Raw genomic sequence first — 15,905 nt, forward strand, 5'->3', positions numbered from 1 at the left:
TGTCATCCAATACAAATCAAGCATTTCAAGCTTTCCACATCTTCTTTCTTTAAAATTTGGTCTCCTTTTTTCCAAAAAATATTTTTTCCTTTTATTCAATTGGGTCTCTTTTATTCAATTTTACGAGTTGTTTAACATGCAAAAGTGGCAAATATTGAGGTTTTTTTTTGTCATTATACCAATTTTAAGAGTTATATATTTCTTAACATATACTTCATCCAAAATTTTCATACAATAAGTATACACGTATTCGTAATTTAATTTGTGTGTCTTAAATATTCTTCATGTTATTTAAACCAATATTTAATGCCTAAACTAATAACCAGGCTGATAAAATGACTTCGTCAGTGAGATACTAGTATTTTGATGGCCCATTTAGAATATTTTAAAATTAGGAGACCAATTTAAATTCTGAATAATAGTTTGAGGGCGTTTATTGAAATAATCCTTTTAGTTGCCCGAAAATAAACTCTTTTCTCGTTGTACAAAGCATCCACGGATCATGCTGGTCAACAACGGTTGCTAGATTGGGGTTGAGTTTCAGGTCAAGCTTTAAAATCTTTATATAATGTATTTATTTATTTTTATATATTTTTTGCTAATGATTTATTTTATTTTCTTAAAATTATATAACTTAGCATTTGGAATTTTGAAGCTGTGCCTTTGAGTCATCTAATCCATGTTATATGTTACAATCCTATGGGTGGTTATCAGGCCCGGTCCTGACATTTTAAGGGTCCTAGGCCGAAAGGTGTTGACAAGAAATAAGTGGGGGTATACCTAGATTTCTTCATCATTAAAATGGAACCCCACTAAATTATTATATTTTTGAGTTTTTTAAATAAAAATGATGTTTAAAAATATTTTTTAATTGTTGGGCCCTACTAAATTGTCATATTTTCAAGTATTTAAAATAAAAAAGTATGTTTAAAAATATTTTTTAATTATTAAACTTAAAAATAATTTTAAAAATAGGCCCCCTCCAAGCTTGGACCCTAGGCGGTCGCCCCTCTGGCCTATGTCCAGGGCCGGCCCTGGTGGTTATGGGGATCAATTAGGGTTTTAGCATTTACTAATTTTGATTTTTGTATTGCTCTTTCATCCATTGACAACATTGTGAAGCTACTTGGTAAAACAATTAAACAAAAGCCCGCCAACCATAATAGGAAAAGTTACAACTTACTTAAGCAGGCTAGCTTTATAAAGTACAAATTCATTGCATGAAGACCAAATACTAATTAAATTATATTTTATACTTTTGGTGGAATAGTTACTTACTTTAGAAAACAAACCCTATTCATCTCACTTAGAGAATGGTTGACACAAGAATGGATATTCCAGAGGGAAATGATCGCATCCTTAATATATTGTTAAAAAATATTAACAGTTTTGTTATTATTTAAATAATAAATTTGATAAAAAATTATCGAAAAAATTATTATTTCTATCGATTTTATTATTTTTTACCGATTTTATTATTGTTGAACACTTTACCGAAAACGTTAAAAAAATATTAATGTTTTAAGTAAAAATAATAATATTTTAAGTAATTTAAATAACATATTTTTTTAATTGTATATTAATGGTGCCACACTATAGAACTTTTCGGATCCAGAAGGGTCAATGGGACGAAAATTTTTAAATTCAAATATATTTTAATATTTATTCTTATATTAATGATTTTGACAACCAAGCAACGAAAGCGGCCCAATTTTGACATCCGAACATTAGACTTAATGTTTGATGTATAGTTAGTTTCTCTCCAAAAAGAATGTCAAATAAAAGTTCGGCGTCTAGTTTGAAGGGCAAGACACGATTAACGTTTAAATTTGGGATTTTGGGTCCTTACAAACAAAATCCGGGCTAAGGAATAAAGCCCAGACATAATTATCTTAAAATGATCTAATTAGTCCTTTATTATTCTGAAACTTAAAACTTAATTCCTATGGTTTAATTTAACATAATTTTACTTTTACAAAGTTAGCAGTAAATTTAAATCGGACACATAATTAATTATTTTAATTAAAACAATATAAAATTTCTTTAAAAATAGCAATAAACGTTGAACTGACATATAATTTTTTTTAATATGATCAATTATATTTTTATGTGACCTGAATTGTATGATTTAATAACATGTTAGTAAAATAAAATGATACTTAAAAAAATAAAAGTACACATTTTAAAAGTCACTAAAAGAAATACCAATAATTAGTCTAGTGTGATGAGATATTAGATCTCTTAAACAAAATTAAAAGTTCAAATACTGATAATTACGAATGAAACAAACTGAATTGAGAAGGTCGCTCCATATTCCTCCTACTTTGGAATGATGGAATTTAAAATAATTGACAAATAGTAATACCTTAAAATTCCAAATAATATAATAATAATCCCTAGAAATAGGTTGAGCCATCAAAACAAATGAAGCTGAGGTGGAACAAATATGTACTTAGTTAGTTCAGCTTTAAACATCCAATTTAGGGGGCGGGGAACTTGGCCACCAAACTCCGCGGGATAGGTGATTCTACTGTGCGGCGTTAAAAAAAAAAAAGGTAAAAAAAAGACATGACATGTTAGATAAGTAATCGATTAAAATTTAGACCGATTATGTTATATCATTTAATCAGAAATATTATCAAGTACAATAATATATTAGGTAGCGCTTATATAATATAATAGGTAGCGCTTATATAATATAATAGGTAACGTTTATATTGACCTATTTTCTAACTAAACATGTATATTTAAACCGATAACATTGTAAATTTACATATTACATTATAATTATCGATTTTGATGTTTTTGGGATTGATACAATTTTAAATGTATCGACACTTTATGCGTGTAACTCGTTGTGTTTTCATTTTGGGAAAAAAGTATCGACACATATTTAAAGAGTGTCGATACATAATGTAAACCTATTTGCTAATTAACCAGTATATTTTTACCTATTACATTGTAAATTTACCTGTTACATAATAATTATTGATTTCGATGTTTTTTGAATCGATATTTTTCATAAATGCATCGACATTTATACGTGCACCAGTTTGAGTTCTTCAATTATAAGTTTATTCTTTGAGAAACTAAAACTGACCTAACTTTATCCTATGGAGATAATAAGAGTATATCATAAGTTTGCGTTCAGAGATGTCTGCTTCTGGGTTTTTGTTCTTTGAGAAACTGATAACATGGTGGTTTCCCAATGTTATTCTTTTATTATTGTAAAGTTTTTGTTTTTTTCTTAATAGGTTTTTGCTTAAAATATCCAACTTTTTGTATTAAAAAATGAAAATTCTGAAATAAAAATGACCACACAAACACACTTTTTTATTACCGGTTTTGTCATTTCGAGATCGATTTTATCATATTTTTACCTGTTATATTGTTATGGATCGATACATTTGTATAAAGTATCGACACTTTATTGGCGCTATAACTTCTTTTCTTTTAAATTCCAAAAGTGTCGATACTTATAATAAAGTATCGACACTATCAACATATCTGATAGCTCTTTACCGGTTTTATCATATTTTTACCTGTTATATTGTTATGGATCGATACATTTTTATAAAGTATCGACACTTTATTAGCGCTATAACTTCTTCTCTTTTAAATTCCAAAAGTATCGATACTTATAATAAAGTATCGACACTATCAACATATCCGGTAGCGCTTTACCTGTTTTGTCATTTATAGACCAGTTTTATCATTTTTTACCTGTTTTATTGTTATAGATCGATACATTTTTATAAAGTATTGACACTATCAACATATCCGGTAGCGCTTTACCTGTTTTGTCATTTATAGACCGGTTTTGTCATTTTTTTACCTGTTATATTATTATGGATCGATACATTTTTATAAAGTATCGACACTATCAACATATCCGGTAGCGCTTTACCTGTTTTGTCATTTATAGACCGGTTTTGTCATTTTTTTTACCTGTTATATTGTTATGGATCGATACATTTTTATAAAGTATTGAGCGCTTTACCTGTTTTGTCATTTATAGACCGGTTTTGTAATTTTTTTTCTTGCCATATTATTATGGATTAATATATTTTTATAAAGTATCGACAGAAATCGACAAGTTAAGTTTGCCGGTTATCAAATTTTTTAATATTTCTTCATGATTTCCACCTATTACATTATTATTACTCGATATTTCCGGTAACGTTAAATCGAATTTGTCAAATATCTTTTAATGTATTCAATAATACCGTATATTAACTATATATTAGTATGTCTTTCCGGAGACAATCCTCTGCTGCGGGACTCCTTTCCCGCCACCACGTTCCTGTCAAGGTCATTTACGTCAATTTGTTGGACATTAACAATGCTACAATCGTCATTTCCATAATAAACTTGGTTGCATTTATACATTGTCGTCGCCGGCTCAAAAGCCTTGCTGAGGAGAAGAGAAGAAAAGAGAGGAGAGGATACAACGCCTCTCCACAACAAACCTTCTCTTCTTCAAAAAACAACCAAAGTTACGCCAATTTTCTTTTTAAATTCCTAAATAATTAATCAAAATAATATTAGAAAACAACAACGTCTATGGCGTCCTCCGACAATCTGAGCGATAAGAACGCTGTTTTCAGAAAGCTGAAAACTAAATCAGATAACAAGGTTTGTTTGTTTGTTTTTTGGATTGATTTTTATTTTTTTAAGATCTGGAATTTTTTTCTACATTTCCAATTATTCATCGTTATTTTATTTCCTAGATGTGTTTCGATTGTAATGCGAGGAATCCGACATGGGCGTCGGTGACGTATGGGATTTTTCTCTGCATTGATTGCTCTGCCGTTCATCGGAGTCTCGGTGTCCACGTCAGCTTTGTCAGGTATCGGCATCTTCTTATTATTAAATACCCCATGCCTTTTGTTTATTTTTCATTTGTGTTTTAGTTTTAATTTTAGTTGTCATCTAAGCTCCGAATTATGTGTGAACACGTTGGATTTTTTTTTGCTGAATTATTTAAAGGGAAGAAAATTGATTTGGCTTTGCCCTCCGATTCATCTCTTCATAAAGAAACCGAACTCTCTGGTGTTGAAATTTATAAATTTAATATGTGAGGTTTGAGCTATCATATTATTACTGTTGGAGAGGATCTCCAGAAGGTGGAATCGCCAAATGAATGATTTTGAGAAAAATTTTGTTCCTTTTATAGTTAATGTTATTTTTTTTATAAGCGCCTCAACTGAAGTATGATCTGCATATATTCTTTCTTGTTGGTTTATATTTTGTTTTCAATGTTGCCTCCCCCCGATTTTTTTGTGTGAGTTTTGTTCATATTTAAAATGATGTTTTGCATTGTACTCGAAACCTAATATGAAATATCCTCTTTTTCTGTGTTTTTCTGTTTTTGTATGAATGTGATAAATTCATTGTCTGGCATATTATGCATATGAGATAAGCTGCTACTAAGTTTCCAAAAACTACTCAGGATAATTTTTCTTCTAGGGGGGTGTAATGGTTCGATAGTTGGAACCCTTCTTTTAGATATTAATCTGCTATCATATTTAACATGCAGTATGCATATTTTTCCCAACTTGCTATTTTCTGGGTAGTAGGTTTTTTGGTACTCATGTTTAGCCAAATTTGGATATACATAATCACTTAAGCACTTTCTCAAGAATACATCCATACTGGCCCAAAAAATACTTTTTCAAGAGTGTCCTCCTTACTAGCCAGAAAAGCATGAGCTTTCAGATATTCTGTCTACTCTGAAACATGTTCACATGTTCATTAGTGAAGACTTGTGACTTGAGAATCTTTGATGTTGATACTATCATACAATGTCCCTTCTATTGATTATACTCGTGAGACTTTGCATTCCTCTCTTCTTGTTCTTAACAGCACTCATATTCTATGCAGGTCTACAAATTTAGATTCATGGTCTCCTGAACAATTGAAAATGATGATCTATGGAGGAAACAACCGTGCACAAGTTTTCTTTAAGCAGCATGGATGGACTGATGGAGGCAAAATTGAGTCCAAATATACTTCAAGGGCTGCTGAGTTATATAGGCAAATACTATCAAAAGAAGTCACTAAAAGCTTGGCAGAAGAGTCGAGTTTTCCATCATCACTGGTTGCCTCTCAGTCATCACAAGCATCCAATGGACTTATTGATAGCGAGATTGATGAGGTTACCAAAGAAAGTTCTTTAGACAGGTTAGAAAAAACAGAAGTTTCTGCTCCGCAAAAGTCTTCTCGTACAACTGTTACAAGCACTGTCAAGAAGCCTCTTGGTTCAAAGAAATCTGGGAAAGCTGGGGGCCTTGGTGCCCGAAAGCTTGCTTCTAAGGTATTCACATAGATTATTTTGAGCAATGCAATTACATTAGACTGATCACAAGGATATATCAATTAGAACGATTACTTATTTTGGAGTTATTGTTGGTGCTTTTTCTCTTTATAACATCATTTTAATTGCAGTCGAGTGAAAATATATATGACCAGAAGCCTCAAGAACCCGTTGTCCCTGTTTCTTCCTCAACAAAAAAGCCTGCAGCACCCATTGCCACATCATTTTCATCACGTTTTGAGTATGTAGAAAATGGTCAATCTACGGAGTTGAATTCTGGTGGCCCACAAGTGCTTAGCCACGTCGCTCCTCCAAAGTCATCTAGCTTCTTTTCTGATTTTGAAATGAACAGTAGAGTTGAGAAGAAATCAAGCTCAAAATCCCCAAAAGTGCAAGTAAGTAATGTACCTCTGTCAAAGACCTAGAACTTGCATATTTTGTCTATAGATAGTTTGATGGAAAGTCTCTTTCTGGTTTGAACATACGGCTCTTCCGTTTGATTCTTCATATCACTCGAGGTCAATTGCAAAACTTCTGCTAAATATATTTATAACTTTCATATTGAGGATGTCTGACATCAAGTGATTGAACCCAGTATACATAATTCTGGTCATGCTTTTAGCTAAAGTGAACTTATATTTTCCTTGAAAATCAAATTTCAATACATGACATTTAAGTTTGCATTCTGTGTTTGTGGAAACTTTATGAGACACCTTGAATCTACTTGGATCACACGTCCATGATAAAAGGTTGGAAAACTCGACGGGTAGGAAGTTTTTGTGTGATTATATTTTTTTTCTAATTGTCCCTTGAAGTGGTCAATGTTTTTTATTATTTTCTTGCATCTGTTCTGCCTTCTCGCTGTGTTTCTTATTGCTTTTTTTTTTATCCCAGATTCAGGAAACTGATGAAGCTAGGAAAAAGTTCTCCAATGCGAAATCTATTTCATCAGCCCAATTTTTTGGTAATCAGACCAGAGCAGCAGATAATGAAGCTCAAGCTACTTTGCAGAAATTCTCTGTATGTACACTGGCTTTTCCTTTCTCGAAAGATATCTACTTTATGTGCTCAAGAGACTGTATTATTCTATTACGAATAGGGATGGCAAAAAAACCGAGACCGACGAGTTCTAACCCAATCTTAATAAGGTTTGATTTTGTAAGTCGGGTTTTGGAGTGGGTTTTTTGGTAACAATTTTGAAGTATGGCAGGATGATTTAGACGAAACTTATCTCTCCCTCGTATATTTGCTACGATATCATTTTCTAATTTTTTAAATATAATATATTTAGGGTTTTTATTAAAAAATTAGATCTGGTGGGTTTTTGTTATAAAAAGGTCGGATATATCATTTACTTTTGTGTTTGGATTTGAGTCGAAATAAATTATGTTGAAATCAAGTTGTTAGGTTTCTATTATGTAGGGTCGGGACGAGGAAACATCTGCCCCGTCCATTACCATCTCTAATTACGAATTTTTACTACGTTTGTACAATATATTTTCCTTTAATTTTCTGATAGACGGTCGGCTGTAAATAAATTAGATGCTTAGAAGAACTGTAGTCATAAGATTTATTTATTTTTTCTTTATCATCATAAGTTTTAATGTAATAGCATCAGTTAATAGCGGTAAGGTAGAATAGCAAATGCTTATTTTAACCAAAAACATAGGCATAAGAGGAAGTAGTGGGTAAAAGCTAATTTACGTTTGAAATGTGGTTCCTGAGATGAATACTTTTTGCAGGGTTCAACAGCTATCTCCAGTGCTGAGCTATTTGGCAAGGATGGGGATCTAGACCTCTCCGCTAGTGACCTCATCAACCGACTCTCGTTCCAGGTCTGCCGTCTAAATTGCATCATCCCTTGTGTGTTTTAGTGCGTATTATATACATGGGAATTCATCTTTTGTTTTGTTTTGTTGTTTGTGAAATTTATTGTCAGGCACAACAGGATATCTCGAACCTAAAGAACATTGCAGGGGAGACCGGAAAGAAACTTAGCTCCTTTGCGTCCACTTTTATGTCGGATCTTCAGGATAGAATCCTCTGATGTGGTCTGAATGCACACATGACATGGTATGACCAGCCGATAAGATTTGTAGTGAAAGAAATGCAAAGTGGTTTCATCATTTTTTTTTGTTTGCATTTTGCAATGACTTCTTTTTCGGGGGGTTTATTATAAATTTGGTTCACAGGGTCAAGTAAAAAAAAAACCCTCCAGACTAGTAACGGGATGGTTTTCTTCATGGCACTGGTTGGTGGTGTTGGGTTTTCATAGTATTATTATAAATATATCACTTTCACTTTATCCAAAAACCAAATTTGGACCTTACATAATCCAACTTCAAAGCTTCCGAAATGGCTTTTTATCTTTTCGAGGTAATGAATTCTATTAAAACAATAATATTATTTTTTCTAGTTATTTATTTAAATTAAATTAAAATAAAAAACATTAAAATTCATTACGTCAAGGTGGCGAGTTTTATTAAAATAATATTTTTTAAATATATAGTTGTTTAGAAATATTTTAAAAGTAGTATTGGTAGTCGTTTAAAAATATTTGAAAAGTAGTTAATAGTAGTCGTTAAAACTCATAGGGTGCGTTTGGTTCATGGAATGTAAAATTACCAGTGGGAATAAAAGATTATCCGAGAATAGGATTACTGGGAATGTTGTATTTTGTGTTTGGTTGGTTTAGCAGGAATGTAAGATTACCGTGTTTGGTTAAAGGAATAAAAGATTATTGGAATGTATATTTTATCAAATTGTCCTTATTATATATTTATTTTTTTAACAAGTTGGAAAATAATTATATATTTTCTTTAAAAATTTAAATTCATAAAATTTATATAATTTTTTTTACAAAATTAAAAATATAAAAAAGGTTTAATAAAATGGTAAAATTTTATTTTAACCCATGAACTTCATATAAAATTTTAATTATAGATTTTTTTGTAAATCTAAAATAGTTTAAGGATAAATTTGTAATTGAACTTTCGTAGAATTTTTATTATTCAACGACAGAATAAGAATATTTTTGAAAGAAATATTTTTTTAAGGGCATTTTAGTCCAAAACGCTGGTAATCCAACAATACCTAAGGAAAGGGAGGTAATGACATTCTCGTTAATATACCCCAAAAATTTCACTATTGGTAATGTAAGATTACCGGGAATAACATTCCCGGCCAACCAAACGGGGGGGAATATGTATTCAATTCCCATGAGAATCTTACATGTATTTTATTTTTCTTTGATAAATAAGACAGCAGCCGTTGACGTTTTCCTAGAATTTTACGTAGACCTCTCTGAGATAAATGGTCTTTTTTGTGCAATTCCAAATGTGAATTAAGTCTTCGTATCTTATTGGTGAAACTAACTATTTGAAATTCAACGAACCCCTGTTTTCTTCTTTTTTTTTCTTGAAAAATAACTGAGATGAATGAATTTTTTACCATAAAACAAAATATTCTCTCCCCCTTTTTTTGAATGTGAATTTTACTGATCAGTAATAATAATACCAGTCATTTTGATATACACAATGATTTTAAGTTCGTTATGAGCTTTCTAATTTGTTCAAATAAAATTAATCAATCCCGTTTTCAATTTGATTCGTACAGTGATACAAAAGAGTGATATATTTCTACAAAAGAGAAAATTTTAGAGTTCAAATAAGAGGATCTTAGTGATTCATTTGGCGATCTAATTTCTAATTAATATATATTTGTAATATATATTTGATATGTATGTCATTAAATTAGTATCATGTATCAGAATGAAATGTAAGACAATCCTTGTGCCCATCTATTTGTTTTCATAGACCCGGCACGGTACATACATAATATATGGGAAAATGTACCATTAACTAATTTTCAAACGCGGATACATATGTATCCTTACCATACTGAAACGACTGCCATTATTAGTATTAAACCAATAGCGATTCATACAAGCTAAATCTTCTAATCGATAATTGGGCCAAAGAAAGAACTTTAATTTAATTAGTTTCTTTTTATCACTATCAAGATGTTTGTTTTTAGTCAAAACTTGACCACAGTTTTTTACAGTATTTAAAAATACTGGATTTCTATGCATAGCATTTTTATCCCTTGAATTGAAAGAAATTAGAATTCGCAATTCTCGCCGGTGGTAAGGGGATAAAATATTTTCAGGAATAAACAAATCATAATGATTTTTGTCTTTATTTTCAGTCATTTTTTGATGTCTTGCAATAGATTCATCAAAATTCTTTTTATCAATATAGTTTTTTTCTTGGTATCTTTGATTAATTTGGTGTTTATCTTTATGAACCAACGAAATACTTATAGTTTGATATAGAATAAATTGGCCATCATTTTTTACCGACAGACGAACTGGCTCGATAATAAATATTCCTTTTTTCAGTAATTTTCTAAGAGTTAAATTCTTCTGAATCCGCAAAATATCCAGATTCATTTCTCCCCTTTGAATAGAGGATATAACAATTTCCTTTGGATTTATCAGTCTAAGCAGGAGACAATATACTTTGACATTATTGAGTATTCTTTGATTTAAAGAACCATCCCATCTCAATTGAAAATGTAAATACCTTTTTAGGAAAAAATCAAGCTCTGCTTCCGTGTTGCTCTTGTATTGCTTTTTCTTTCTACGTTTTTTTCTGTCTGATTTACCATAATCTTCTTCAACGTCTTTTTCTTGGTTTGAGAGAACAGATTTAAAATTTCATTGTTTTTGTGCATCTGATACAAGATCCCCTTCACCTATGAGTTCTTTTTCTTCTTGATTTCGATTCTCCAATCCAATCATTATTTTTTCGTTCGGTGCTATTTTTTCGTTCGGTGCTATAAGGGGGTCCTTTTTTTTATTTTCAATAATATTTTTATTAATGTTCCCGTTTCCATTTAAATTTAAAAGAAGTAATTTTATTGGTATGATCCATGGTTTAACCTTATACGCATTATATAGCAGCATATATTCTGGGAAGAACCAAAGCTCTAGATTCGATATAGGACGACTTAGTATTTCTTCATTCATTCCCATACAATCAAAAAGGAAGCCCTTTTGATTGGATGGGTTGCTTTCTTGATCTTGATAAATTGTGAAATAAAAAAGGTCCATTTTATCAATTATTTGATAATTATTAACCGTAGTCTTAATATTTTTGTTACTCTTGGTATTGGTATCGACCCAGGACTCAATATCGGCCTTATTTCTAAGACAAAAATGAAGAATTCGCCAATTAAAAAACTTTCTATGCGGAAATTTCCCCATAGCATCTACGATATCGTCTTCGCCTAGATAATTATGGATAAGGATATCCCTCAATGTATCAACCAATTTTCGTTTATCCGTGTTGTAATTATAAGAAATCTCTTCCCTCTTATTTACTTGGAATGGTGATCCATAAGCATACGAGTCCCTCTTATCTTGATAATTAATAGATTTATATGATAAAAAATCATATCCATAGTGTTTTTTCAAATTTGATTTTTTATATTTTTGTTCTTGATTCAGTTTATATTCTTGATTCAGTAATGAATTTGCTTGAAAATCATTTTTTTTCGTAATGAATTAATCTTTCTTTTTCATCTGAATCCCATTTTGTTAAATCTTTATTTTGAGCCAGATAGCGTTGATTGGCTCCATTTCTCCATTGTGCTGGTACTAATCTAAGCCATCTACTTTGAACTAAATCGTATTGATAACGACTCCTTAACCAGTTTTTTCATTCATTCATTCCAAAATGCCAAAAGATTTTCTGTCTTAACCCATAATGATGTCTTAATCTGGGAAAATGAGATACTCCCTGTTCTTCAAAATAATCTTTTATTTCATTTTTAAGAAAAAGAGATGTTCCATGATATTGAAGGATAGATTTTAATTTTAAAAAACTAATAACTTGGGTTTGGGATAATTTGTAAAATACATATGCTTGTGAGAAGGAGGATAAGTCACAAAAAGCTTTTTCATTTCTAATACTAACATTAGAAAGTGAAGAAAGTGAGTTTTTTATAGTTGAAATAAAATGAGTTGTATTTTTAGTTGTTTTATTAATTCTTTCTTGATTTGTTTCATTATTGTGAATGAATTTCTCAATCATTTTTTTTGTTGATTCAGGAAAAAGTTGTGTATTGGTTCTTGGAATATTAATGATATATAGAAGAATATCTATGTATATCTTTTCAATGAAAAATTTTATAAAAAAATAGAATTTACGGATTAATCGAATATTTCTTCTTTTTAATATTTGCCAATTTTTTTTTGATGATTCTAATATTTTATCCCGATAACTTATTTTGTTAGAAATAATATTTATTTCTTGAGTTAGAAATTCGTTTTTCTTGTCTTTTATAATTCTAATTTTTTCTATTTGATTTTTGATTGTGTTTGTTCTCGTAGTATCCTTTATTTTTTTTTCTATTAATGAATAATTTGTTCGCTCCATAGATTGAATTTGAAGGGATGATTTGCGAATCATCTTATTACTGATTAGCGAATCCTTTTTAGTTTCGCCCAATTCATATATTTCTCTCAACCCAAAAAATGGAATTGGATTTATTTTTTAAAGTTCTTTTATTATTCCCTTTAGAAATAGAATACTTTGAGCGAACCCTTTTTTTGTTTCTTTTGAGACTTTTCGAAACAATTTTGTTTTTTCTTTTAAAATTGTTAAAGCTATAAAACATTTCGTTTTCAATTTTTTATTTTTTTTAGTTCTTTAAAAATAGGCTCAAAAAACGAACGCCGTTTTCGAGCAGAACCGAAAGGTAGTTCAGTTTCCATTCCCCAAACTGTTAAAAAGCAAAAATCATTCTTTTGACCTTTCTTTTTTTTCATTGGATCCTTATGAGAGGGTTGTAGTTTAACTCTATGCCAAGGTTTCAGGCAAAAAGGAAATAGGATCTTTATCTGAATACCGTATGTTAACCATTTTTTTGGAAATTCGGTTTCGGATAATGGAACACCATTATAAGTGCATTTAACATGCATTTCGCGATTCCAATCCTTTAAATCCTCGGACCACTCAGGAAATTGAAATAATAACATACGGACAATGTTTTTAGCTATTATCAATGAATGTAATATAATAAATTTTCTAAGAATTGATTGGGTTATTAACGTGGAGCCCCTTATTATTTGAGCAACTACAATGCTGTCCCATCCCCCAACCAAACACACCTATAGAGTTATATGATAATCAAATCATGCATTTGTAGGAACAATATGTAGTCGTTAAGAGTTATTATTATTAATTCATTTATAATTTTTAAATTTCAGTTGGTTTAAAAAACCTTGATATCTCATTCATATTTTTTATTTTTAAATATTAAATAAGGATATATATATATAGTGATTTTTTAATATTGGTTGTTCAATTAAAAATTATTGCCAGAATATCAAATTATTATTATCAATAAATTTAATAAAAAAACTTATTTTTCTTTCTTAGATGTATACATACATACATACATACTCTTATTATAGTTGTAGACACTTGTTTTTGTCCAGGTTATTAGTCATTGTTTATTATTAATATTATTATTAATTATTAATGGTGTTTATTATTATTAGTCATTAATTATTTATTAATATTATTATCATTTAATATTACTATTTATTATTATTAGATAATATTACTAGTTATTCATATGATAATTAAATATTAAACTTTAAAACAAGGTTAATTTTAACTTTTTATTATTTGTGCAACCCAAGTATTACAAGGACCCAAACTACATACATCCAACTCATTTATAAATGAGACCCAACAATCCAACATAAGTTCATTCAGCAAGCCCACGTGAAGACCCAAAAACAATTAGGGTTTCCTTATTTTACCATCTAGCTGCTGCACATGGAAGCCGTTGGATCTAACCAGATCTAACAATCTAGATTGAAGAATGACTAGGGTTTCACCCTAAACTTTTTACCTCAACAACCACCGACAGAAGTATCCTAACCATCCGATCGATTGCATGTAAGATGCACGTGTCCACTTGCTCTCATGCGTCTCATTAATCGCCAATGTCAGAATCATCATTGATTCGAACCAGAAATAAAAAAAGAAAAGAAAAATTATAGCATTTTTAAAGAGATATTGTAACACCCTCAATTTCTATTTGTTTTTAAATTCAAATTTATTTAATTAATTAAGGGGCCAAATTAAAAGATTCTAAAGACCTTAGGCTAGTTTTGAAATTCTTATAAGTTTAGGGGACCCAAACTGGCATTTACCCCTCCTTTTCAGCCAAAGGAAAAATTTGGAAAAATTGAGATTTTTCTTAAATTTGTGGTTAAGGGGAATTAAACCCCTAACCATAAGAATGGTGTGTTGTGTCTTAACTATAAGGCTAAACTATCATTTAAAATGGATTTTAAATATCCAAAATCTATTTTCCTCACAATCAGACTCAAGCCAAATCCCTAAATTTCTAACCTTCCACCGCAATCCCTACCATTGTTTAAGCTTCGTCCGACAACCATGACGTACACTGCCAATAACAACATGATCATCATGACCTCACGACCAAAACCCTTTAACTCCTCACTGTAAAACATCGTTGTTCATCGTGAATCTGTCCTTGATCTCCAATCGGAGAACTACACTACTACCACATAATTTCTTTGATTTCGGCTAATTTAGTCACCGTTGCACTTCACTAGCATCATCCTTTCATTAATCTAAACAAAATCTGATCGGTTGATCTTCATCGTCTTCGTTTTTTTCATCGTCGTTGGTAACACCTCTGATATTTTCTCATTTATTTTAGTTGGTTTTTCGCTGGTTTACGAGTTGTTGTAGGCCGATTAAGGTAGATTAACGCATTGGGAGAAATCAGACGGTCACCGTTATTGATTCTGTCACCTCACGTACCCTCACACACTGCCTTGGTGTGTGGGCTTCTCAACCGACCTGAATTGTTGAGAAATTGAGTCAACTCGTAATCGAGTTATCTCAGACAGGTTTGAGTCTTAACTGAACCGTTGACTTTGAACAGTGTTAACTTTGACCAAAAAGTCAAAATTTTCAAAAAGTCATATTTTATGTTTTTCGATATCCTGAGTCCAAACCAAATTCTAACTCGAAAGCCCCCGAATCGAATGTTAAACCCAAGCATGCATATGTATTTAATTAATTTACTTAAGTGCATTTATTTTAAGGTCAAGGACTTATTTATTATATTGATTTGTTGAAGGTACTCAAGACTCTCCAGACCGCTCATCAACTCAACCCAACTTCTCTCAATCCATTTGACCACGCGAGCTCGTGATTACTCGTGTATTTTTGTGAATCCTATAATTATTTATATTTAAATATTTCTTTAATAGTAACTTGAATTCATTATGATTTAGGTTCGAGTACTGTAGAACGTAGCGAGGTTGGTGATTAGTAGACCTTCCAAACTGATCCTTTTGAGTTGTGTTCCTTGTGTGCTATATAATTGTTTTATCTATTTTGAAAAGTGATGGGTTACTTGAATTGATTTATAAATGTTTTACCTGATCAATATCATGATTTCTCGATTTACTAGTCATGAACTATGTTTAACTGATACATGCTCTCTGTCATTTGTTTTTACTGGAAAATATAAT

The 15,905-nt window shown here is 30.7% G+C and overlaps 1 protein-coding gene across 1 annotated transcript; it reads left to right on the forward strand.

Moving 5' to 3' along the window:
- Positions 1–4,455: 4,455 nt before the first annotated feature.
- Positions 4,456–8,556, forward strand: LOC120160096 (probable ADP-ribosylation factor GTPase-activating protein AGD8). Its single transcript, XM_039170540.1, has 7 exons — positions 4,456–4,635; positions 4,731–4,849; positions 5,884–6,316; positions 6,448–6,711; positions 7,211–7,336; positions 8,059–8,151; positions 8,256–8,556. Exons 1-7 carry the CDS (start codon positions 4,564–4,566, stop codon positions 8,361–8,363), a joined length of 1,215 nt encoding a protein of 404 aa, XP_039026471.1. The 5' UTR covers positions 4,456–4,563; the 3' UTR covers positions 8,364–8,556.
- The last annotated feature ends 7,349 nt before the right edge of the window (positions 8,557–15,905 follow it).

Source organism: Hibiscus syriacus, unplaced genomic scaffold, assembly GCF_006381635.1.
Source record: "Hibiscus syriacus cultivar Baekdansim isolate YM2019G1 unplaced genomic scaffold, ASM638163v2 tig00002847_pilon, whole genome shotgun sequence".
Classification (NCBI taxonomy): Eukaryota; Viridiplantae; Streptophyta; class Magnoliopsida; order Malvales; family Malvaceae; genus Hibiscus; species Hibiscus syriacus.